The 25,551-nt window shown below is 43.3% G+C and overlaps 1 protein-coding gene across 1 annotated transcript in view; it reads left to right on the forward strand.

Annotated features, from left to right (window-relative positions):
* LOC140573769 (diacylglycerol kinase theta) overlaps nt 1-25,551 on the forward strand; it is a 48,288-nt gene extending 22,737 nt beyond the window's left edge. Inside the window, exons 3-23 of the mRNA XM_072693320.1 lie at nt 1,101-1,200; nt 2,891-2,976; nt 3,563-3,688; nt 5,497-5,653; nt 6,980-7,054; nt 7,175-7,275; nt 7,633-7,847; nt 11,741-11,831; nt 12,065-12,119; nt 12,772-12,833; nt 13,021-13,171; nt 13,750-13,788; nt 14,341-14,456; nt 15,269-15,420; nt 15,545-15,693; nt 15,824-16,002; nt 16,126-16,226; nt 17,561-17,707; nt 18,507-18,618; nt 18,760-18,912; nt 19,027-25,551. Of these exons, the coding sequence (XP_072549421.1) occupies nt 1,101-1,200; nt 2,891-2,976; nt 3,563-3,688; nt 5,497-5,653; nt 6,980-7,054; nt 7,175-7,275; nt 7,633-7,847; nt 11,741-11,831; nt 12,065-12,119; nt 12,772-12,833; nt 13,021-13,171; nt 13,750-13,788; nt 14,341-14,456; nt 15,269-15,420; nt 15,545-15,693; nt 15,824-16,002; nt 16,126-16,226; nt 17,561-17,707; nt 18,507-18,618; nt 18,760-18,912; nt 19,027-19,128 (2,469 nt within the window). The 3' untranslated portion in view covers nt 19,129-25,551. The remainder of the gene's footprint in view (nt 1-1,100; nt 1,201-2,890; nt 2,977-3,562; nt 3,689-5,496; nt 5,654-6,979; nt 7,055-7,174; nt 7,276-7,632; nt 7,848-11,740; nt 11,832-12,064; nt 12,120-12,771; nt 12,834-13,020; nt 13,172-13,749; nt 13,789-14,340; nt 14,457-15,268; nt 15,421-15,544; nt 15,694-15,823; nt 16,003-16,125; nt 16,227-17,560; nt 17,708-18,506; nt 18,619-18,759; nt 18,913-19,026) is intronic.

Raw genomic sequence — 25,551 nt, forward strand, 5'->3', positions numbered from 1 at the left:
AGTAGACTAATCTGCGGATGGTCACTCTAGCATTTTGATTATAATAAATAATCAGCACACATTGAAGCAGGGGTGTCCAAACTTTTGACTGGTACTGTACACAGCCTTTTAAGATTCCAGAACATAAGAAATGCATTGAAAAATAACTAAAAACTAACTAATCAATACTGAATTATCAGTGTTTATAAAACTGTGCCTCTGCTCCATTACACAGGCCTGTCTGCACTCCTCTGAGATCACTTTCCTGGACAGAGGTTTGCCCGAGTCCAACACCAACAGAGAGGGTCTCTGTAGGCCCTGTTGCATCACTGTTCAGCTCTCATTTGGAGCAAGCCTTCTGACGCTGCTCAGTGTTCACATCACGCTCTGCTGACTTTCCCCTGACTCCTGGCAGCAGTTTGAGATGGCTGGAGTGCAGTGGACTGCACCGTCTTCGCTGCACAGTTGGCAAACTGCCTGCGATGCCCTCGCAAAACCGTGGGCGTCCCAGCGCTCAGCGCCTGCTGAACTGTGTCGTGCCGACTTTCTCACCCAGCAAGGCCCTCAACTGGGGTTTGAAAGCCAGAGCCAAGTCATGAAGGTTCCTCATTAAGACTTTTTCGCTCCTGGGCTCCTTCTACAGTCGAGGAGTGTAGTTCACTTTTACTCCACTGCAGGAAATGCAAATTGCACTTTGAGCGCCCCCTCAGGGACAGCTGTAATATGCATTTCTGGACAGGCTGAAAGTAGAGAAACATGTGGACTGAGTAATACTACGGGAGAGGTTCTCCTGCAGCTCCACCAAAGCTCCATAGTGCAGTAGCAGCAGCGTTCCGGCCCGGAGTGGGAATGACAGGGGGCGCTATTCTCCCTTTTACAGTCAGTGGAGCATCACCATGATCTCAAGCTGCTGTTTTTTAACGTTTTACGTAATTCTCCACCCCGGTACCCAGCTCTTATGCATCAGCTAGCCGCCGCCTGTGCAGACCAGCATCACACTGAAATGATGTGGAGCAAGAGATAGTGCCATCTAGGCCAGTTGTGCTCTTTCGGGCTCCGGTTGCGGATGGCTGGCGGGATGACCCGCATAATGAGGCTTTAACTAATGTGTGTTTTTGCAGGTTCCTGTAGCTCACTGCTTCGGCCCGGCCAGTCAGAAGAAGCGGTTCTGCTGCGTGTGCCGCAAGAACCTGGAAGGAACTGCAGCCCTACGCTGTGAAGGTGAGTGGGTGGACTGTTAAAGGAGAGGTTGGCTTAGCACCACTCTTGGCAAACACTTTTGTTTCTGGTTCTTCTACGGTCCAGGTCTGCAGATCTGAATCTCAAACCCAGTTTACAGTCCGGTTCTACCAAGGATTACAAAGTCCAGGACTGGAAACTGGGTTCAAGCTTTAGATTTGAAGGCCTATGAAGGGGTTTGTGCCATGGGAACGTCAGAAGGAGCTCTGAAAGAGCTCTGGGGAAGCTCTGGGGAAGCTCTGGGGAAGCTCTGGTGGAGCTCTGAAGAAGCTCTGGTGGAGCTCTGGTGGAGCTCTGGTGGAGCTCTGGTGGAGCTCTGGGGAAGCTCTGGGGAAGCTCTGGGGAAGCTCTGGGGAAGCTCTGGTGGAGCTCTGGGGAAGCTCTGGGGAAGCTCTGGGGAAGCTCTGGTCAGCTTCTGCCTGTGCTCTGTTATTTCCACTCTCTCTGCCTTCAGATCACATTGTTTTGGTCATCATTCCTTTCTCGATTTCTCTCTCTGTTTTTTTTTTGTTGTGTTTTTTTATTTTTTTATTGCAGCTGCTCATTTATCTGTTCTCGACTCTCTGCTTAATGTAGGGTCACTGTTGCCATGGAAACGCAGGGTGGCCTTTTGCAGCGGGTTGAATTCTAAGAAGTCGTCTGAAAAGGAAATATTCACTCTCTCCCCTCTCGCGCTCTCATTCTCTCTCTCTCTCTCTCTCTCTTTCTTCGCAGCCACTTTTCTTGCTCCCTTGCTCGCCCTTTCTCTCACCTTCTCTCTCTCTCTCTCTCTCTCTCTCTCTCTCTTTTTCTCACTCATGCTCTATTCTGTCGCTTTCTCTCTCAATTCAGTGCGAGTTAACAATTCTGGACTGGTGTGGAAGTCTCTCTCTCTTGCTCTCTCACTTGTTCTTTGTCCGGCTGTCTCTCTGTCACCCCCCACCACCCCACCGTCTCTCTTTGTTACACACATAAATTGAATACCTCGAGCTCTCTGTGAAGCTAAAGGGAGAAGCTGTAGGTATTCACTCTCAGCCAAAGGAAGCCAGGCATCTGAGCTCATGCATCAACACAGCAGCTGTCCTCACCTGAGACTGGTGCCAGATAGAGAAGAGAAAGCTCTGTGTGTGTGTGTGTGTATTTGTATATTTTTAGGACAGTCACGGCTGCATAGTTTTTTTTTTTGTGGCAAAACTGGCAGAATCACTTTCTTCTGGGTACTGAGGCCAAGATTGGAGTTACATGTAAGGGTATAAGGGTCAAGGGCAAATTAAAAAAAGGGGTGAAAGGTATGCAGTGGTCAGTACCTACCAAAGTGCTGGCATGAAGGGTAATGGGTGAACTGCCATCACTAGCAATGCCCTCAACACTAGGAAGGTGAGAACTAGCAAGCTTCTGCCAAACTGATGCAGCATCGCTAGGCCGCGAAAACAGACGCCTGTGCTGACCAACATCACACTAGGAGTAATGTGGGGAGAAAGTGCCATCAACCCCATCTAGCCATGCTCTCTCTGACTCCGGCTGCTGACGGCAAGCAGCACGACCCGGGATTCCAACCTTAGTGTGGTCCCCATGAGGTCACAGGTCATTGATAGGACAGCTACAGCATAGTACAGTAAGGCCATCTCAGCTCATGTCCTGTTGTCTTGCGAAACCAACAAGCATCTCTTTGTGTGTGTGTTTTTTTTTTCAGTGTGCGAGTTACACGTTCACAGTGACTGTGCCCCTTTCAGCTGCAGTGACTGTCGCCTGTGTCACCAGGACGGAGGGCAGGAATACGTAAGTATGACAAACACGCTATCACAGCCCATCTCAGCCGCCTCTCTCCCTGCCTACATTAGAACACAGCTCATAAATGGATTGATATTTACCTGTTTAGGTGTTTAGGGTGGCATTTAACCCCTTTAAACTCCATGAGTCTGTTTCCCAGACCAGGTTTAAGCCTAGTTCTGGACTGTATTTTCCTTTTAATGAAGAATTTCCATTTAGAATGCTTTGTCTAAAGGTCTATAGGTACATCAGCCCACACGTTCCAGACAGGTCCAGATAGGGTCAATATGGGCCGTCGAAAACCTTCTTCCCTGGACAGTAGAGACAGTTACTCCAACAAAAGCAGGATCACCTCTTTTTTCAATACCCTTGATTTTAGAGAAGCAATGAATGAGCAGGTGTCCCAATACTTTTGTCCGTATAGTGCTTTTTAAGACTATTAACAGTATCATCATCTCTTTCTGAAATAGCTGAGTGTCCTAATTCTCCGACATTCCCGCCTAGCTAAAATCCACTGATGTCCGAACCCCATTGCCCTGTGACGTGGACGTGACGTGTGTCTGAATCTGCTGACCTTTGCTCTCTGATATACCAGGACATGTACCATCACCACTGGCGGGAGGGCAACATTGCGTCCGGAGCGCGCTGCGAGGTGTGTCGCCGTGCCTGTAGTTCCTCTGACGTGCTGTCCGGCATGAGGTGCGAATGGTGTGGCATCACGGTAAGCTCTGATCTGTTTGCGTGTGTGTGTGTAAGTCTTATGGCTTTGTATCCTCCAGTCCTCATCCAGGTTCTTTAATATCACTCTAAATTAGAGATGAACTTCCTCTCTGGGTTCTTAGTGTGGAGCTTGAGACTGTTGAGCCTTCTTCCCTCTGTTGAAATATTTAGCAGGGAAATCGGGCCATCATTTAATGATGCCTGGGAGAGGAAAGTGGACTGGCGGGATGCTCTGCCTGCTGTATCTCGCTGCAAATCAATCAATTATTCAATATGTGCAATTCTAGACTCATAATTCAGAATTCACACGTTCGTTGTGGCTTAAATCAATAAAGCATCAACACAGCGGTGCAGTGTAACTCTTATCAGCTAATTATTTGACACGAGGCCCTGAGTTATTCACTTCTGATTAGTTTATTTACACAGCTTATTTCCTCCTGCTGCATTACGTAACCTCTGCAGCAATGGCTCACCCAGAGCGTTTGTCTAGCTATAGCTATACTGTGCAGTATTTTAGAAAACCATTTGCTCAGTGAAACACTGATATTCGAATAAATACTAATACTAACACTCCTACAGAAAAGTCGTGATAGTGGTTCTCCATCACTGTGTTCATCATTAGAACATCTCCAAAGTTCTCCTCTCTCATGGAGTCTAGTATTATTTAGAGTTCTCCTCAGATCAACACCTGGTTTGGTGGTAAATCAGGGCTTAATGATGGTAAATCAGGTGAGCTGCTGCTGCTGCTGCTGCTGCTGCTGATGGAGTTGAACACATCCTCCACACTGTGCTGCTGGACTGGGGGGCGTCCAGGAGAAACCTGGAGGAACCGAGCTCTGTTCTTCAGACTAGCTCACCAACAAGATCTCACTACTTTCTTTCTTCAGAATGAGAAGCTCTTGTTTCTCCTTTTATGTTCACCTGCTTATGTTCTGATGAGTCTACTGTGAGTTTTTTCCTTATGTTCCTGCACACGTTCCTTCTCCACTATAATGCTCTTATCCTATCTCAGCCTGTGTTTCTATGTAGAGATTTCAAGAGAACGGCCCCAGTTAATGCACACTTACCCCATTATACCCAAACACACACAAACCAAGTGAAGGTATCGTTTGAGCCCCTAAACATTAGACAGCAGCCCTGTGCCAAGGATCCAAATCAGTGATGGGGAACACAGGTGTAAATACAGGTGTGAATACAGGCACATGCTGAGGACTACCTCATTGAAGCTACTGTAGATCATTTTACTAAATGATGACTATACAAATAGAAGAAAGCTCTTACCTCAGTGTCTAAGCCTAGATTCATTATTCCTTTATTAAAATCAAAATGCAGAAATTTCTATGAAGAGTTCGGTAACTGTTTGTTGGTAACATTGTGTGGAGTCCCACAGGGTTCGATTTTAGGGCTTATGAAATAATGAGGGCGATGTGAATTATGAGAGTACCGCAGTTATGGTGAGGGTGAGGAAGTGAAATATGGTCCTATGCTCAGGGTTTAAGGAGTTAGTCAGGCCTTTCTGTCCTTACATAACCTCTTTTGTGTGCTCTGAATGGAGGCAGAATCACTAATCCCACCGTTGATGCTGCTGCTGCTATTGTTGTGCTGGGTGTAATATTTAAGAGAAGAGCTGCTGAGCTTCCATGGTGCTGAGGTGTCTTCTGAAGCCATAATGAAGACTTAGGAGGCTGTAAAATAGTGGTTGCACCAACATGACGTCCATAGAATGTGTCATTTTGGTGATCTTTGCCTTATGATGTGTGTGTGTGTGTGTGTGTGTGTGTGTGTGTGTGTGTGTGTGTGTTTCCACAGGCACACGCATCCTGTTACATAATCATTCCTCCAGAGTGCAGCCTGGGACGTCTGCGCAGCATGATCCTCCACCCCAGCTGTGTACGCGTCTGCTCCCGCAACTTCAGCAAGATGCACTGCTACCGCATCTCAGAGACGTCGCAGCAGTGCGAGCTGGGTAATCCAGTGTTAATAAGCTTTTGATTCATAAGACCTCAGGCTTTACATCGTCAGTGAGGACCACCCAAAGAAGCTCCTACAAGTGCATTGATGACTTTAAAGGAATAGTTCATGGTCAGATAGCATTAACGCTAAAAATTAATGCAAAAATATATAATTTCACATGAATTATGCAATTTCCTTTTGAATGACTAACAACGGCAGCTATGATCTAATCTGACAAGCGATAAGTTGCCTGTAGATTTTAGATAACAGTTGCTTTTTCCGCTGACACCATTTCTTATGTTGCGCAATAAGAATGTGACTTGTATATATAAATATATGTATCACTAAATTGACAAAAGTATTGGGACATCTCATTCAGTGTTTCTTCAGAATTGCAGGCTATTAAAAAGAGTTTATCCTGCCTTGCTGTGAGGATTTAATTGCATTTAGTGACAAGAACCTTAGCAAGTTAGTTAGAATATTGGATGATCCTCAATTTCCCAACTCACCCAAAAGTACTAGACCATCATCATTCCAGAGAACACAGTTCCTCCACTGCTCCACAGCTCAATGCTGGGGGGGGGGGGGCTTTATACCAGTAGGTTAATGTTATCTTCCTCAGAGAGTCCTATTCTATTGGCAGTACTTTTCTGCAGAGACTAGACAAGCTGTGTGAGTATGTGTGTGCGTTTGCACGACTGTGTCAGCAGTGGGTGCAACTTAAAGTAGCTGAATGCATTCATTAGAAGGGGTGTCCACAAACTTTTGGACATATAGTGTACAAACAGTACTGTGCAGACTCTCAAATGTCAGCAGTGAGAGAGGTTCTACTGTAGAAGCTCCAGATCTCATCAGAACAGATAAAGCAGGTGAACATTAATCCAGTAAAAAGGAGAAACAAGAGCTTCTCATTCTGAAGAAAGAAAGTAGTGAGATCTTGTCGGTGAGCTAGTCTGAAGAACAGAGCTCGGTTCCTCCAGGGTTCTCCTGGACGCCCCCCCAGTCCAGCAGCACAGTGTGGAGGATGTGTTCAACTCCATCTGCAGCAGCAGCAGCAGCAGCAGCAGCTCACCTGATTTAGCATCATTAAGCCCTGATTTACCACCAAACCAGGTGTTGATCTGAGGAGAACTCTAAATAGTACTAGACTCCACGAGGAGAACTTTGGAGACGTTCTAATGATGAACACAGTGATGGAGAACCACCACCACTTTCTGTAGAAGTTTTTATTATTAGCGTTTATTCTAATATCAGTGTTTTATAAAGGAAATAAATACTAAGTATATATATTTAGTAACAGCACTAATGTAGAGTCTGACTTATGTTTTCATCTGTGTAGATAATCTAGATGATGTCGATGTGCAGACGCCAGTAACAACAAAGGAGAATCAGTCCTCGGGATCATCGGACACTGGTGAGGAAATAGCTGGCATATGCGTAAAGCATAATTAGTGTGATGACGTCATACTGATAGTCAGCTGCAGTCTAAACAGCAGCACTGCACTGTTAAACATTTTTCTTACACTTCCTGCAGGGAAACAAACTCTCAGAGTGTTTGATGGGGATGATGCTGTGAAGCGTAACCAATTCCGGTTGGTCTCCATTCCTAGAATTACCAAGAACGAGGAAGTGGTGGTAAGATTTTTGCATGGTATTTTTTTTTTTTTTTTTGAGGGGGGGCTTCGTCCTCCTTCCCAGAATGGTTTTAAAGTGGAAATTTACAGTAGCTCAAAACTACTTCTGTGTAGTTTCAGAAAATTCAAGGCAGAGAAACTTTAAAGGTCACATTTTGTATGAAGCTGAATAAGCTGATAAGACAGGTCTACAGGTAAAAGTGAATATACAGGTAATAAACCGACAATGCTGCTGTTCTAACGACAGCAGAGGTGTCTGATCACATTCTGCAAGGTCCAAGCCTTCTACCACCGGCCCATTTCTAGCTCACTGTCATTCATTCGACCTTCTAAAAGTTGTACGTTCCTGTCTGTACAGGAGGCAGCACTGAGGGCGTTCTACATGCCCGACGAGCCCCAGGATTACGAGCTTCAGATTCACACCCAGCAGGGCCTTCTCACCGATGACATCATCAACCGAAATGGCACACCTGATAACAAGACGGTGTTTAAAGACAGCCAGACAGAGACGTGGGTTCTCCGAGCCAAGCCCCAGGAGGCGGAGCTGCTGAAGATCTACGCTGGCTGGCTCAAGTGAGGCTTTGCATATACATTTTTAGGGAGCTCTGTTTATGATATAGTTACATTTATGCACATAAATCGTCACATTTTTATTCAAATACATAGAAAATACATCACTTTTGCTTCAGATTAAAGTATAAAATGATTGTGCTGGTCATGTGCATTTAAAGTAAAGGTGTCTCGGAAGGTTACCTTTGATTACCACGTTTAAACTAATAATAAAGCAATAAAATGTATAATAACGAATAATAATTTTGATGCTTTAGCATCAGGAATAAAGTTATAATAAAACTGTATGTGGAATTCAGTAGTATGATGAAATCAATCAAGGCACAAAAATGTAAAAAAGAAATATATATATAATAAAACCCATAAAACACTTTAAATACACTTTATGTCCAAATATTTGTGGACACCTTTTCTAATGGATGTACTAAAGTTGCACAGTCGCACACATACACACACACACACAGCTTGTCTAGTCCCTGTCTAGTATTTCCAGTAGAACAGGACTCTCTGGAGCAGATAAACATTAATGAACCTATTGGCACCATGCCACCATGCCATACCATGGGGAGCTGGGAATGATGAGGTGGGGTGGTGCTCATCATCATCCATCCAACATCCTGACCTCACTAACGCTCTTGTCATTGAATGCAATCAAATCCTCACAGCAATGCTCTTCCAAAATCTAGTAGAAAGTCTTATTCTTCCCTGGATAGTAGAGACAGTTACTCCAACTCTTTTTAATGCCCTTGATTTCAGAAGAAACTGTGAACAATGAGGTGTCCCAATACTTTTGTCTCATACATATAGTGTATGAGATACAGAGTAGAGAGGAATTTGAGATATTTTCGGGACACTAGGTCACAGATTATTAAGCAGCGCAAAGGAGTGGGCCTCACTTTCAGCTAAAATTGCATAAAAAAGGGAGTTTGGAGTCTGTATTCAATCAGATAACGGGAGACATCAACTCCCTGTTTTGCAGGACTACTTGTCACACAGGGAGCATTTAGTTCCTGCCTGTGGGATTATCCTCAGGCCATACAAGCAGACAGTTTAGCTAATGCTGATTAGAATATAAGACTTCTACATTAAACTAATAGATTTAAAAGCACCTGAGTCAGTTTAGTGGAAAATGTGCTGCTTCTAATCCCAACATTCAGATTAACTCTGACATTCCAGTGTGGATGAGTAAACGAACAGATATTTATCCCTTGTATTGCGTACTTTGAATCTAAGCAAGCATTGCTCTACACATTATAGCAGAAAGATTGCAGCTTACAGTAGCCTGTGGCCTCTGTGGTCTCCCTGAGAGTTATTTATACTCGTCACACTTCCTTCACCACCTGATTCAGCATCTATATTTGTACTGCAGAGCTGTTTGCAGTCTTAAAACAGATTTACGGTTATAAAAAGGTCTGAAATGTCCATAATACACATTATTCACTATGAGATGTGTGAGTCCTGGTTACAGTAAGCATTCTGTGTATTAAACCAATTCAGAACCACCATCCTACCAAAAAACGTCCCTGATGACGGGCTAGAGGACGGCACAGCTGATCAAATCAAACTGCTATCAGGTCAGACTGCAAGGAATAGAGAGAGCACTTTGTTGAGCTAGATAAACATGAAAAATTGAGATTAGCATAAGAGACTGGTTACGACAGTGCACAGTTTTTACCCGAAACTAAGATAAGCTAAAGATAAGCAACTAAAGCAGGCTATCATGCTATCAGCTATTAACTACACAAGCGCTCAACTAACCCACAGGAAGAAAGGCTGCCTCTGTTAGTCATTCACAATACACTTACCTTGTAATTTATTAGTAGGTCTACCACTATTACTGGGTAGGGCCTCCTTTTGCTCTTTAAACCGCCCCAGTTCTTCAGGGCATGGGTTCCACAAGATCTTAGAAACATTCCTTTAAGGTTCTGGTGTACGTTCATGCTGCGAATGCCCTGTTCTACCACATCTTAAAGGTGTTCCAGTGGATTCAAGGTGTTCACGAAACCCGTTTGAGACTTTTGGTCTGTGACATGTGATCTGGAACATGTCCCTACCATCTGTGAGCCTCAGCAGAAATTCAGTAGATTCACTAGTCCAGGCTGCAGTTTTTATTTATTTCTTGTTATATTAGAATTTATATGTATAATTTTACCCCATTTTCTACACAATCTGTAAGGCCAGATACCCAGTCCCTGTTCATGTGAGCTCTAGCACATCTAAAGCCAGCCACCGCCTCTTTTCCAACTGCCACTGATTTCCCCAGCTCCGATACACCAGCCAACCGACGCCTGTGCTGACCAGCGACACACCAGGAGTGCCACCAAGCCACCCCTGATAAAGCAAGGGCAACTGTGCTCTCTCTGACCCCGGCTGCTGATGGCATGTACAATTCATTTGGGTCTTCCAAATGAATTGTATTCTATATATTTTACTTCATGTTTACAACTGACGTAAAAAGGTGGAATCAGCGCCTCTGTGTCCCAAGGGAGACTGGAGCACCCTCTCAAGAGACGTAGATATGCCTCTCAACCGAACCACAAGCATTTCCAAACTGTTTATATGATCTGCCTCACTATAGAAGAGTGTATACAAATGCCATCAAGCACCCTTTTAGCTCTTTCGTGCGTGATGCTAGTGTGATGCTGTTGTGAACGTTGTTGCCACGGCGACATAAAGACACACTAGCGACAGACGCGGCCACCGCGGCTCGGCGGGGTGCAGCAGAGTGCCTTTTGTTGTCTCTGATCGTGGAGAGGTGCAGGATGGCTGATGGATTACGGATTACAGCGGCAGCCCATCGCCTCAGCGCTCTGCCTGCAAAGTATTTATTTATATTTGATGAGAAGAAGAGCACGTCTCTCGCCGCCTCGTTCTCCTCATTGCCACCAGCTCTGGCTTTCGCTTGTTTGCTTGGTTTATGCAGAGCGATGACGTCAGCGCACTCCATCGCTTCTTCTGTCCGTGTGCTTTAAAGTGTGGCGTACGGAGTGTCGTAAAAGAGTGCTTATGCAAGAAGTGATGTATACCTCCTGCTCCATTACAGCTGAGTACAGGAGTGACGGAGTCAGGCTCACGCCAGCCTTCTGTTAATGACAGTCAACCAGTAATGCTCTTACATAACGCTCCAATAAAACAGAAGAGGAGAGCGGGGGCCTTTATTGCAGCTATTCGTATTAGTCCGATGGCTCGGCACAATGTTCTAATGTAATCATCTGAACCTACTGTGTACCAATTTCGAGTGGAGTTTATGTTCCTCAGTCCCAGTTTGACTGGGACAAGACTGTCCCAGCCCAGCGTAGACATGGTCAGCCCATGAAATCCTTTGTCTGATCAATAGAAATGCAAAATGTTGGTACACCCCAATGCTAGAATTAAGCCATAGGACACGTTAGGTCACAGAACACACAATAGGTCACAGACACAAGCTGAAGGCGAGGGCCGTAGCATTCGGCACACTATTCCTGATAACACATGACCTACTGCTTTAATACTGCAGATAATCAATAATTCTGATAATCAAGGATGCCCTGAATTTTATACTGCATATGCTTGAATGGTCAGATCCTTCCGCCGAAAAGTAGTTCCTAGTAAGTTAACGAGTTGAGTGCTATTCAGCTGTAACAGTTCCAAAACAGCAGGACCGACTAAGTGGACCTTCATTAGGGTACCTGTTGAGGCCTGTACACAGTCCAAGAGAACTGCTGATTCTATAAGACTCATCTGTTGTGGTACGGATGGAGCCATAGAAAATGAAGATCCATCAAACGTCCAGATGCTTACATATGTTCAAAAAGACGAAGGTTTTCATGGAGCAATCTTAAGTTTCCCCGTTTGTTCTGATGTTGTGATGGTATTAATTGCTGGTGTTAAATGTAATGTCTGTGTTTTGGTTGCAGGGCTGGAGTGGCCTATATATCCATCACTGTTGGGAAGAGCAGTACAGTAGACTCTGTGCTTAAGGAAGTGCTAACTCAGCTTGGCAAACAGGTAGCGATTCTCTGGTTTCGCCTTGTAATCAACACAACACACAACAGGGCTATACAACAAAGTAATAGCAAAAGTCTGAGCACCCTTCATCTGAATTGTCTTTCTTTGACTGTTGTGGCCCAGATTTCAGCATGTCTGGGTCTTCCAACACTTTTAACACTGTTGTTTGTTTTTGCCAAAAAACTAAAACGTGCTGTCTGTGTGTGTGTGTGTGTGTGTTTTAATGTTTTTAGGATGAAAACCCTGCAGATTTTAACCTTGTGGAAGTTTTTATGAGCAGCAAGCAAGGTAATTGTTTCTTCCTCCTAAAGTAAACTCTGATCTATTATCTCAGTATACAGTATGACCGGAACTGAGGAGTAGCGTAAGCTCCACAGGTAAGCACACACAGTGACCCACCACCCAAATACTACAGTCTGTTCTGCGGTGGCCAGTCCTGTGGAGTCCTTGGCATAGAAGAACAGGGTAAAAGGAGGCTAACAGAGTCGGCAGAGAAACAGATGGAGTCTGGAATTAGAGAACTGCAGAGTGCATTTCTTGGAGCATTCATGCTGTTTGTATAGTCAGGGCCTGTAAAAATCTCAACAATCAGCTACATCTGAAGCTTGCTGGAGCACTGTCCGTATGATCCGAGGATCACTAGTTGGATCCCGGGTCATGCTGCTCGCCATCAGCAGCCGGAATCTGAGAGAGCACAGCTGGCCTTGTGTTGGGGGCAATGCAAATGATACAGGGAGTTCACATGAACAGGGCGAGGGTAGTTGGCCTTCTAGATGAATTAAATAAAAATGTATAAATGCATAATACAAATAAATAAAATATGTAAAAACTATAATTGTATGGGCTAAGCATGGGCAGTAAGTTCACAGTACTTGTGTTATGTACAGTTAATTGTAGAATAATAGAACTGTATCTGGTGTGTGTGTGTGTTGCCCTGCAGTGCAGCGACAGATTCTGGCTGGTCAGGAACTGCTGCTGGAGAAGCTGAGGGAGATCAGGAAGGTTTGTGAGGCAGATTCACACTAAGCTCTTGGGAAAGCACAGTAATAATCATTTGTTTGTGTGTTTGTGTGCTTGTGTGTATGTGTGATTTTGTGTAGGCAAGCAATCGAAAATCGTTTTGTTTGTTCTGAAACTGCTCTTTCTCGGTTCCTAGTTTTGCATGTGTGTGTGTGTGTGTGTATTTCAGATTTCCCTTCGGCAGATGAACCAGACGCGCTTCTACATCGTGGAGAGCAGGAATCGGGTAGTGCAGGTCGACCTGCTGCTGGGAGGCCTTCCCCTGCACCTCAACACCGAGGAGTACACACAGCTTCTCCAGCAACACCTGGCTATTAAGAGTTAGTCTTGCTTTGTCTCTAGCACATACAAATATATATATGTATATATATATATATCACACACACACACACACACACACACACACACACGTTTGTCTGTTGATGTCTTGGGAGGAAATTCGTTTGTGTACATGATCATTGCTAGCATCCAAGAAGACCACCAGCAGATATTCAGGTAGCAGAGAAATGTTGACACCAGAAGTGGCAATGATCGGGGTCCAAGCGCTGTCCGCTAGGGTTGGCGATATTGTGATAAATTTTGTTATCAGGATCCGATTAGAATTAAAAAAATAATTGGTAAGTAATTAGTAGTAATTAGTAAAAGTAATTAGTGCTGGTTAATTGGATGAAGTGCAGTAGAGTTTGAATAGAAGATACTGTACTCAGTCTGTTAACGCTATAATGTTATTATCACGTTATCATTGCATTAATATATATATATATATATATAATTACGTTATTGACTGTTTGTAATAATCTATGCCTGACTTTAACCCTAGTAGACAAAAAGACAATATGCATATGTAACCCTCTCTCTCTCTCTCTCTCTCTCTCTCTCTCTTTCTCTCTTTCTGCAGGTCACCTGGTCACCATCAATCATGTGTATGCTGGACAAGGTAAGAAACCCATCACATCACCCATAGCAACATTCCATAGCAACTGTTGGCCTACACTGGGACTCTGGGGAGGAAGGATAATGTGCTGCGTGTGTGAAAGAGAGAGAGAGAGAGATTGATAGAGAGAGAAACAGAAGCTCCTCTGTGCTGCAGCATTGTCTCAGAAGGCAGTCATTGTTCCACAACAGACCTTTAGACTCTATGCAGTGCTGCTGACGCTCACTGATGGTGTGTGTAGCAGGAGAAACAGACCGCTGCGTGTGTGTGTGTTAACTGTGCTACAGTGGAAGAGGCCTGTCCTACACGCTGTACGTCTCTAAGCGAGCGCCTTGTTGTGCCTTGCCAAACGCAACACATTCATGAAGCCCTGCACGAGGAACCACGAGAAGGAGCTGGCAGCTGCCCTCCACCGCCTCCTCGAATTCCTAGCATTCCTACTCCAGATAATCCCAGATCTTGCTTCGTCAGTAAAATGTCGAGAGATGTTCACAGCGTTATGCTGAGCACTGTGCAGGTGTGACCAGGTGTGTGTGATGTGTTGTGCGGGTGCAGGTGCGGTGGCATTGCAGATTAGCTGTTTCTCTGAAGCAGAGAGGATCTACATGCTGGCCAGGGACACCAGCGTTAACGGCAAGCAGCTCACCTCTCTGGTCATCCCTGAAATCATGGCAAGTGTCCCATTTACTCACTCACTCTCTCACTCACTCAGAGAACTACACAATATGTCCAAATGTTTGTGGACACCCCTTTTAAAGAATGCATTCTGCTACTTTGAGTTAAACCCATTGCACACACACACACCTTGTCTAGTCCCTGTAGAGAAGTACTGCCAATAGATTAGGACTCTCTGGAGGAGAGACACATCATGACCCTATTGGCACCATGCTGCCTAATAATACCAGGCATGGGCTAGAAGGGTATAAAGCCCCCCAGCATTGAGCTGTGGAGCAGTGGAATTGCAGTATTCTCTAAAATGATGATGATGATGGAGCGCCATCCAGTTCTTTTTGGGATGAGCTGAGGAGTTGGGAATGATGAGATGGGATGGTGATCAATCATCCAGCAGCTTACTGACTCTCTTGTCACTGAATGCAATCAAATCCTCACAGCAGTGCTCCTCTAGAAAGCCAGTCACTTAAAATCTTTAGGAAGCAACAGTGAAAAAGCAGGTGTCCCAATTTCCATATCTGTGTCAGCAATGGGTGCAATTTAAAGTAGCTGAATGGATTCATTAGGAGCGGTGTCCACAAAGTTTTGGACATATAGTGCATTTTGCAATATCAGCACTGTTATAAGGATTTGCAAACAATAAATTGTGCAGCTTTCCGGTCTAGTGTGTAATTAACACCAGGGCTGCTTTGCTCAGCAGTAATAGAAGTCAATGACTAAATGACAGCGCAACAGCGCACTCTTGTGGACAGCTTGGAAACTGTAATGCAATGTAAAAGACTCTAAAGGGCTTCTAATTTATTTCCTACAGCAAAGCAAACTGAGCAGAGGCTCCTCTCCCCTGCTGGTCTTTGTTAATCCTAAAAGTGGAGGCCTGAAAGGCAGGGAGATCCTTTACGGCTTCCGGAAACTTCTAAACCCCCATCAGGTGTTTGAGCTGACCAGTGGAGGGCCATTACCTGGGTGAGATCATCGAGTGTCTGCCGTGTGACGGCACTTTCTGAAGGATGCCTTTGCTAACTTTGTTACTTTCCTTCTGCTCTGTGCCCTGTGTGATTTAGTTATTTATTTATTTATTTTTTGGCAGGCTGCACACTTTTCGGGAGGTGCCCCACTTCCGGATGCTGGTGTGTGGAGGAGACGGGACGGTGGGCTGGGTGCTGGGAGTGCTGGAATCTATTAGACACAAACTGTCCTGCCCTGAGCCAGCTATTAGTATTGTCCCTTTAGGCACAGGTAAGGACTTACCCACAGTTTAAATAATATTTATATTATTACATTTGACATTAATAATTGGACAGATGTCACTGTGGAGCCAAGAGTTCTTACCTTCGTTATTTATTGGTTCCTGTTTGTGTGCGTTTAGGTAATGACCTGGCGCGGGTTCTGCGGTGGGGTGCCGGCTACAGTGGGGAGGATCCCTACAGCGTACTGGTGTCTGTGGACGAGGCAGATGAAGTGGAGATGGACCGGTGGACCATTCTATTTGACGCTCAGGATATGACCGAGGATGGCACGCAGAACGGCTTCCTGGAGCCTCCCAAGGTACCACGTACCTCCAACCTGAGCCCACACCCTGGCTGCCCATGTTCTTTTGAGTTATCTGCTTGTCTTTGACTCAAAGTGTGTGTGTGTGTGTGTGTGTGTGTGTGTGTGTGTGTTTTGTAGATAGTCCAGATGAATAACTACTTTGGCCTAGGGATTGATGCTGAACTCAGCCTGGACTTTCATCACGCTCGAGAAGAAGAACCAGGCAAATTCAACAGCAGGTCAGTACCTCAGTGTGCAGTACTAGGCATCTACTACAACAAGTTCTATTACTACACTGTGTCCAAATGTTTGTGGACACCTCGATGCACCCTTTGCTGACACAGATATGGAAATGCACGCACGAATACACATAGTGTCTAGTCCCTGTAAAGAAGAAGTACTGCCAATAGAAAAGGACTCTCTGGAGCAGATAAACATGAACCTGGTGGCACCATGCTGCCTAATAATGCCAGCTTTGGGCTAGAGGGAAATAATGAGCTGTGGAGCAGTGGAAGAACTGTGTTCTCTGGAATGATGGTTGATGCTCCATCCAGTTCTTCTAAATCTAATAGAAAGACCTCTTCCCTGGACAGTATGGAGAGTTATTCCAACAAAAGCAGAATCAACTCTTCTTTTTTTTTTTTTTAATGAAGGAGTAGGTGTGCATTAATACCCCATTCATGCCTCAAATTACTACCATATCCTCATTCATATTCTACATTAAATATTAAAACCATACACGATTTATTATTATTATTATTAGTAGTAATAATAATAATAATAATAATAATATTCTCTATTCTAATTTTCATAATCTTGATTTCAGTGTAATTCTGTGTATTTTATTTCTTATCTGTACATAATTATATTTTCGATCTTGTCATTCTGGCACTATTTCACTAATGAGTAAACTAAATTGGATTACAGCAAATTATAGGAATTCTAATCACATCATTTCCTACCCTAATTTATCAAAGCTTCTGGTATGAGGTCTCACTTGCATTGATAAACTTTGTGTGTCAGCATTAGAGAGGCTAATATTGCACTACTGATTCACAAGCATGGCATTGTGCAGCCATATACCTCAGAGCAGCTGTGTACTGTATAACAGCCCTTTACACAGTGTACCCCTACCAGCTACCTCCTCTATACCACCAGTAGGTGCTTATTGTGAGAGGCCATTAAAGCAAGCACCTGCATAGAGCATACTTTACCTGCACAACAGCACCGCTCTCCAAGTTGAGAAACTAAGCATTGTACTGCAGAACAATCCCTGTAAACAGGTACTTCATACACACCACTACCAGATGATTTCTGATTATTGCAGCTCACCACTGCACTGGAGAGCCCTCAAAACAAGCACCTGAGCACATCATTACATACTGCTGTAAAGTAGCCTCTCATAACAAGCACTGTTTATTATGACTTCCTTATAAAGGGAAAACCCTTGCATAAATAGTTCCACATGTAGCTCACTATCGTAACACACCCTGTTTTTCCCCTGTTGTGCACCACTGCGTCCGTCTGCATGTTTGGATTAAGCGTATACATGTCTGCTTCTGGTGTTTTACAGGTTTCATAACAAGGGTGTGTATGTGAAGGTTGGCCTGCAGAAGCTGAGCCACACTCGAAACCTCCATAAAGACTTGAGATTGGAGGTGGACAAGCAGGAAGTAGAGCTGCCCAGCATTGAGGGACTCATCTTCCTCAACATCCCCAGGTGAACGTTCATTAACACGAACACGTGCACAGTTGCATACCTCACACCAGCAGTCACATGAGACCTGCTTCATCAAACTGTTTAAATTAAGAAATCGATTGTTTATGTCCAAATGTTTGTGGACACACGAGACACATCCCTGGGGAAGGGGCTTGCCCACAGCGACACCTGTATTTACCTTTATTTACACCAACACAACACTCAAAAGATGGCTGAAGCCCAAGTGGGGCTTCTAAAGGAACCACCAGCTGAATGCAGTGCTCAGGTCACCTCCTTTACAGAGTATCTGCCTCTCACCCTCTGTGTCTCTCCTCTGTGAGGGCTGCATTGGGCTAACCAGGTGTGCAAAGTCAGGCTGTGGTGAGGCTCCCATGGCTCCTCCATCTCAACACTCCTTCTAATGAACCCATTTGGCTACTAGGCTGCACCCGTTGCTGACACAGATGTGCAAATGCACACACACAGCTTGTCTAGTCCCTGTAGAGAAGTACTATCAATAGAATAGGACTCTCTGGAGCAGATCCTAACAACCTATGGTGAACCTATTGGCACCATGCTGCCTATTAATGCCAGGCATGGGCTAGAGGGGTATAAAGCCCCCCAGCATTGAGATGAGGAGCAGTGGAAGTCCAAAGTCTTCTTCTCTGGACAGTAGAGACAGTTCCTCTAACAAAAGCAGGATAAGCTTTTTTAATACCCTTGATTTCCAACGAAACGGTGAATGAGCAGGTGTCCCAATACTTTTGTCCATATAGTGTCTATACATAACTTGTGTACTAACATGTGTTTTTCTTTGTAGCTGGGGCTCGGGGGCTGATCTGTGGGGTTCAGACAATGATGCACGATTTGAAAAGCCCAGAATAGATGACGGCATGCTGGAGGTTGTGGGAGTGACTGGAGTGGTACACATGGTGAGTCACTCCCCCCTGCTCTCTCTCATTCTAAAAGATGGTGTAGCATCTCAAGTTTGAGCAATAATTGAGGAAATGTATCAAATATGTTGAAGAAAGAGTCTGGTTATAAATTCAGATCTGTCTGAATGTGTCTCTCAGGGTCAAGTCCAGAGTGGGATGCGCTCTGGGATCCGGATCGCCCAGGGCAGCTACATCCGCATCACAGTAACCAAGCCCATCCCAGTGCAGGTGGACGGGGAGCCGTGGATTCAAGCCCCCGGACAGATCATCATCTCTGCTGCTGGACCGAAGGTAATTCCTTTCCAAACCCACAACCATGACTAACCCACATTGTAGCAGTGAAACAGGAGCTTCCCTGCAGGGCTGCTGTTGATCTTCTGCTTACGTCCGTCTCTCCTCCTGTAGGTGCACATGCTAAAGAAGTCCAAGATCAAGCAGAAGAAGCAGTCTGGCAGTCTGAAGGAAGGAAGAGCCGAGAGCCCAGCGCCAGGGGAAGGAGCAATCTGACGCTCAAACACACACACAGTGCCAGCAGACAGCTGTATGTCATAATGCCATAATGCAGGCCATTGAGTTAACAAGGCTGTGTGCTCTGCCTCAGCGCAGACTTCCATAATGAGTGCTCATAGTGTCCGCAGGATTAGAGAAGACCTCATCAGGAGAAGAACATAGTGTTTCATATTACAACAGGAAAAGTCTAGTGTCGCAGTGTTCAGAAGGTTTCGCTCCAATATCCAGAAAATTAAGCTCACTTAGTTGCTCCTTACTGCATTCCCTTATTTTATCCACTTATATCTTTTCACTGCCTTTTATAACCTCCAAGATGAGGATGCTGAGCGTCTAATGATGTGACGTCAGTCAAAAAAAAAAGGTGTCCACTACTGCTTCAAAGAAAGACCCAGAGAAGACAACAGCATGTCTCCCACAGAGTGGGAAAGAACTAGGCCTCACGGTTAGGGAGAGTGAAAGATGGTGTTTTTCCACTGAATTGGAAATCTAAACTTTTAAGAATTACGGTTATTTGAGCAAATCTATCGATAGAAAAAACACTTTTGGTTCTTTTATAAAGAAGCACGTTTGGAATAGAAATGTGTGAGTGTATAGAACTAGAGTTGGGCGGGATACACTCTTTTAAATATCGTTCTAAAATAATATGGGGGTATACAATATTCCATGCAAATCTCATCCAGCTTTATTTTAAAACCGAAAAATTACCAAAAACCAATCAATCATTCATTAAATGTTAAACCATCAATCTGAACATTATCAGGAGAGAGAAGATGGTTAGTACAGAGCTAAGTCAGGCTGTCTGACAAAAAGCCCACTTATTAACATCTAGACGAGAATGACCCGAGCGACTGGTGGCTAATGACCGAGCGGCTGCTGCTGTACGGACAGAAAGGCTGAATTTGAAGATTTTTTCTTGTGGTTTTGGATCTGTAGCCACTTGCTAAGCTAGCTTAAACCTTTACTTAGCTAACTAGCTCAGCTACAGCTCAGAGCAGCTGCTGCTGACTAACTGCTGAGGTAAAGGTATGTGAAGGTCTATTACAGAAATGCTTCTTTATGGAACCAAAAGTGGTTCTTCTATGGTATCGTTCAAAGAACCATTTAAAGCACCTGCCTATTCTTTTCCAGATCAGCTCTGCTCTCCCATCTGCCTCTTTTAAGCATCATTCCACATTACAAGGTATTGGGATTGCCATTGCAATAAACATGGGGTCGGCTGCACCGAGTAAAGGTTATCTTGGAGCAGAACATTTCAGAGGTTTGACTTGAGAACCTTGAGAACTTTGAGTTTACATTCTTTTGACTGTTAAAGTTACTGTGTAACTCACATATTAGCTGATTTTCACATGCAGTAGCAAGCCCTTTAAGCTTTTTTGGCTTCGTACATGCACACATACACACACACACACACACACACACACACACACACACCTACTGTACCTGCAGTTTGCACAACAACGTCAGTCACAGCAAAGTGAAAGTATTTGGACTTAGTTGGAGCTTTAAAAACAGTCTCTTTCTCTTACACTCCTGCTAGACAGCTGATGTGGACAGTGTCCGATAAGTGTAAACCGTGGAAACGCAGAATCGATGTTTATAGCTAGCGGGTTAACGAAGCTGCAAAGACTTTAAGGCAGCAGAATGAATGAAGTCAGCTTGGCAATTTTACTTGGAAAGGATATAGTTTTTAAAGATTTTGAGAGCAAGAGCTGGAGCCAGACTCAGTAAAGTTCCTCATAAAGGACCTCATCCACACTTGGACCTGCTCACTTCATGTGATGAGTATTTCCATGGTAAAACCGCAAAAAAGTATTGGGACACCTGCTCATTCATTGTTTCTTCTGAAATCAAGAGTATTGAAGGGTTTTTTCCTGCTTTTGTTGGAGTAACTGTCTCTACTGTCCAGGGAAGAAGGCTTTCCAGTAGATTATGGAGGAGCATTGCTGTGAGGATTTGATTGCATTCAGCGACAAGAGTGTCAGTGAGGTCAGGATGTTGGATGATTGCTCACCACCCCACCTCATCATCCCTAACTCATCCTAAAGGTACTGGATGGAGCTCCACTATCCATCATTCCAGAGAACACAGTTCTTCCACTGCTCCACAGATCCTCAATGCTGGGGGGCTTTATACCCCTCTAGCCCACGCCTGGTGTTATTAGGCATCATGGTGTCAATAGGTTCATGTTTGCTATCTGCTCCAGAGAGTCCTATTCTATTGGCAGTACTTCTTCTCTACATGGACTAGACAAGCTGTGTGACCAATAGGTGACAACATTAGGACATCTTCTGAAAGAGCACCTTGACCATCACACCTGGGCTAGGGCGGGGGTTTTCAGCAGGGCGGTCATAATGATGGGCATTTTTTTAGAAGATTCTTAAGAACTGTTGAAGTTTATTTTCTCAGATAACCTTTGGTGAGCCTGGTTCCTGGTCTTGGTTTGGTAAACGAGATCAGCTTGTTTAGATAGACCTACTGTGTATAAGTGATGCATTCCCTTTTGGCTGGTCATAGTCATGTGGTCGTGTCAATCAAGTGTGGCCTTTCCAATCAGAACTCAGAAGCATGAATATTTTAGCATTTTAACGTGAGTGTGAGTGTCTGTGTGTATGTGTGTGTGTGTGTGTGTAGATGAACCCTCGTACCTGGAGTGATTGACACTGTTCGTTATGGTGTTGTAGACAGATGTTTGCAGTGCTCTGTTGTAAAGCTGTACAGTAAGGCGTATCTAGGTGCAAGCACAATGCTTTAAGATATAGTAATATATAAACCCGTACTGTGTCGTACTGTGTACGTGTGTTTGGATGTACAGTGACTGGTCAGTCCTGTTCCAGCGAAGGCTGATCGGACATATGGCAGTGCAACTCTGCGTAGTGTAGCCTACAGCTTCTCTCATCTACCTCTGCAGGTCTTCACTCCTCCTTCTGCTACTCTCTGCTCAGCTCTTGCATCTGTGGTTTGCTTGCCTTGTAGGAGATGACCGGTCTACCCGCTGTCTCTGTTACACCCCCTCCCCCTCCTCCAATCAGAAAAGGAATAGTCCAGTGTTCTTCCAACTAACCTGGTCTAAATCTCTATTGTATGCTCAATTATCAGACGACGCCTATAATAGAGGCTAATGAAGCTAATGGAAGCTAATAAGCAGACGCTTCAGAGGAACACCGGAGTATTCCTTGAGGTTGAAGCCTTAAGCACTTCAAAGTCGGGCGTCACCGTCCAAAACAAAATAAAAATAATCAGCACACGGTCGGCCTATGCTGGTCAATTTACACCTCACGTAGCACCACTGGCCAGGGCGTCGCCTCCCGTCCCGTCCTGTCCAGTGCTGCCCTTATTTAGCCTTAGTCTGTCCCGTGGCCAGAGTGCTCTTCTGCTGTTAAACCAGTAAGATACTGAACTGTAGCTCTGTAAAAACTGCAGAAATAGAATTTTTGTAGAATTCCAGTTTAGGAAGTTACTGATTACTACTGTTACTGAATTCTACTTGTCTGCGCTAACGACAAACAGAATTTTAACACTCTAGTAAAAATGGATTTCTAAGACTGGTGAATGGGGGGAAAGTGATATAATGGAAATTGAATTCTAAAGCTAGTAAATGGTTGAAATGGAATTCTGAAACTCAGATAAACTGTAGAAATATAATTCTAACCCTAGTGATCATGAAAATGGAATTCCAAAAATAGAGATTAATTAAATATGTTGAATCCTAAAACTGGTGAATGATGGAAATAGAATTCGGAAACTCAAATACATTATAAGAATAGAATTTAAAAACTAGTGGATGATTAAAATGGAATTCTACAATTCAAATGAATTAAATGAATATAATTCTAAAACTAGAGAACAGTGAAAATAGAATTCTTAAACTCAAATATGTTAGAGGAACAGAGTTATAAATCTAGTGGAGGATTGAAATTGACTTTTATACGCAAATGAAAAATAGAAATATAATTTAAAAACTAGAGAATGATGTGAAAAGATTTTTTTAACTAAAATGAATTATATAAATATAATTCTAAAACTAGAGAATGATGAAAATAGAATTTTTAAACTCTTAAATTATAGCAATGTAATTTATGTAAGCAATGTAACACTAGTGGAGGATTGAAATTAAATTTTAAACTCAAATGAATAATAGAAATATAATTTTAAACTAGAGAAGGATGGAAAAAGAATTTTAAATGAAAGTAAAACTAATGACTGGAAAATGAAAACTAGTAATATAAATGAAATTATAAAACTAGTGCATAACACACATGGAATTCTAATTCTACATATATAAAATCACTTAAATTGAAATCTAATTCTGTTTATTTCATCAAAGAAATAGAATTCTATCCTTGTACTTAATCACAGAACTTGTATTCTGTTTCTTTGTAGTTAATCAGAGAAATGTTTTCGAATTGCTCAAAGTCAATCATGGAGATCTAATTCTATGTACGTGATTATAGAAATAGAATTCTACTGTCCTCGGTCAACAGCAGTGTCCTTTTGCAGCCGCTGTTGCGAGCGAGGATGGGCACAACCTCAGAAACTGTCGAGAACAGACCAACTCGATTTTGTTAATATACGGTTACTTTCAGAGTAGTAGTTTTGCTGATGGTCTCCAGCCCCACTAGAGTGGCTCTGTTAACCCTGCAGAGTTTAATGAAAATAATACTTCTATGTTATTCCTTTTGTGGTGCCTCATCCAAGTGCTTCTAGAACCTCAGTATCGCAGTATCGACGTACTGTACGTGTTACGTCCCGAAGGCAGCGGCTCTTCTACACTGATCTAGAGAGATGTGAGAGTCGAGTGAATGATGTCCTCTGTGATGAGCCTGTTTCTGCAAAAACTACACCAATCAGCCGTGACATTAAAAATGAGGTGAATAATATATACTTTGGGGGTGTCCTACTGAGTGACTGGGGGTCCTACTGAGTGACTGGGTGTCCTACTGAGTGACTGGGTTAATTGGCTCAGCTTTAATTGGGGAGGAAATTGTGTAGATATAACAATGTTTTTCTTATTTATTGGGAAGAAAATTGGGTAAAAAAAAAAATAAATAATAATAATTGCCTCAGCTAAAATTGGAGAGGAAATTGGGTAATCTAACAAAAATAAGTGTAAAAATGAATTGGGGTAAAAACCAGGTAAAAAATAAAATAAGTTTTCATTTAGAATTTAAATAGTTTAGAATTAATAAAAAAAAATGGCTCAGCTAAAATTGAAGACAACAATGTAAAAAAATATTTGGCTCAGCTTCAATAAGGGAGAAGATTTAGTAAAAAAAAAATAAAAGAGATAATTAATCAGCTAAAATTGTAAAGAAACTAAATAAAGAATTATTATTTGAAAAAGCTTAAATTGGAGACAAAATTGGGTAAATAAATTTTAAAAATGAATTGGCTAAGCTAAAATTGGAGAGGAAATTGGGTAAATCTAACAAAAATATAACAATATATACAAAATAAAAGAAACTAAATAAAGAATTATTATTAGAAAATTGGCTAAAAGCTAAAATTAGCCTAAAGCTAAAACATTAAAACCAGGTGAGGTGAAAAACACTGATGATCTGGTTCCAGTGCCACCTGTCAAAAGTATGGTCAAGCGTGAGAATCTGAGACACTTTGACCAAACAGAACCAAACTGTGATGTTCTAGACAATGACTGGAGGGTCATCTCCAGAACATCAGGCAGGAGTTTTTCTGGTATGCCGTGGTCAGCATCTACTAAAAGTGCTGCAATGAAGGACGTCATAAAGGGTCATGGGCGCTTAAGGCTTTCATTGATGCTCATGTAGACCCTACCTCACAACTTGCAGGACTTACAGGATCGTCAGAGCTGGGGGGTGTTATTAGGTTTTAGTGGTTAGGTGGTTTTAATGTTATGGCTGATGCCTCTGTACTAAACCCACACTCTGAAGGTTTTGCATGAGTATGAATGAGCATGACCGGCGGAAACCGGCTTTCCACAGTGGACACTTTTATGAAGGCTTGATCTGAGATCAGTGTTAAAGGTGGCTCCTGTCGGTGGCTCGGTGTGTTTAATCCCTCTGTTCGAACCGTTCTGCTGCCTCAGTAGATGTTGGAAATGTTGGAGAACTGTGCTGTTCTAGGTTTTTAGAGCTAAATGTGCCTCCAGGTGACTTTGTTTGGTCAGTTCTGTACTTAAACTTCAGTTTATCGTCAGATTTCTGTTTTTTACTGATATAAAATCTAGAGTTGATGTTATGAGAACAATATTCTACAGTAGATGTATATTTTTGGAAAGTTGTTTTTAATTTGAACTGCAAAGAATATCGCACTGACTGCACTGTTGTACAATGTTCTCTGTTGAGTGAATGTTGAATAACTAAATGTATAGATATTTACAGGAGATGTATAACATAAAGAATGTCTTACTGAAAAGGAAATATAAATTTGGAATTTTTGATACGA

This window comes from Salminus brasiliensis, chromosome 12 (assembly GCF_030463535.1).
Source record: "Salminus brasiliensis chromosome 12, fSalBra1.hap2, whole genome shotgun sequence".
Classification (NCBI taxonomy): Eukaryota; Metazoa; Chordata; class Actinopteri; order Characiformes; family Bryconidae; genus Salminus; species Salminus brasiliensis.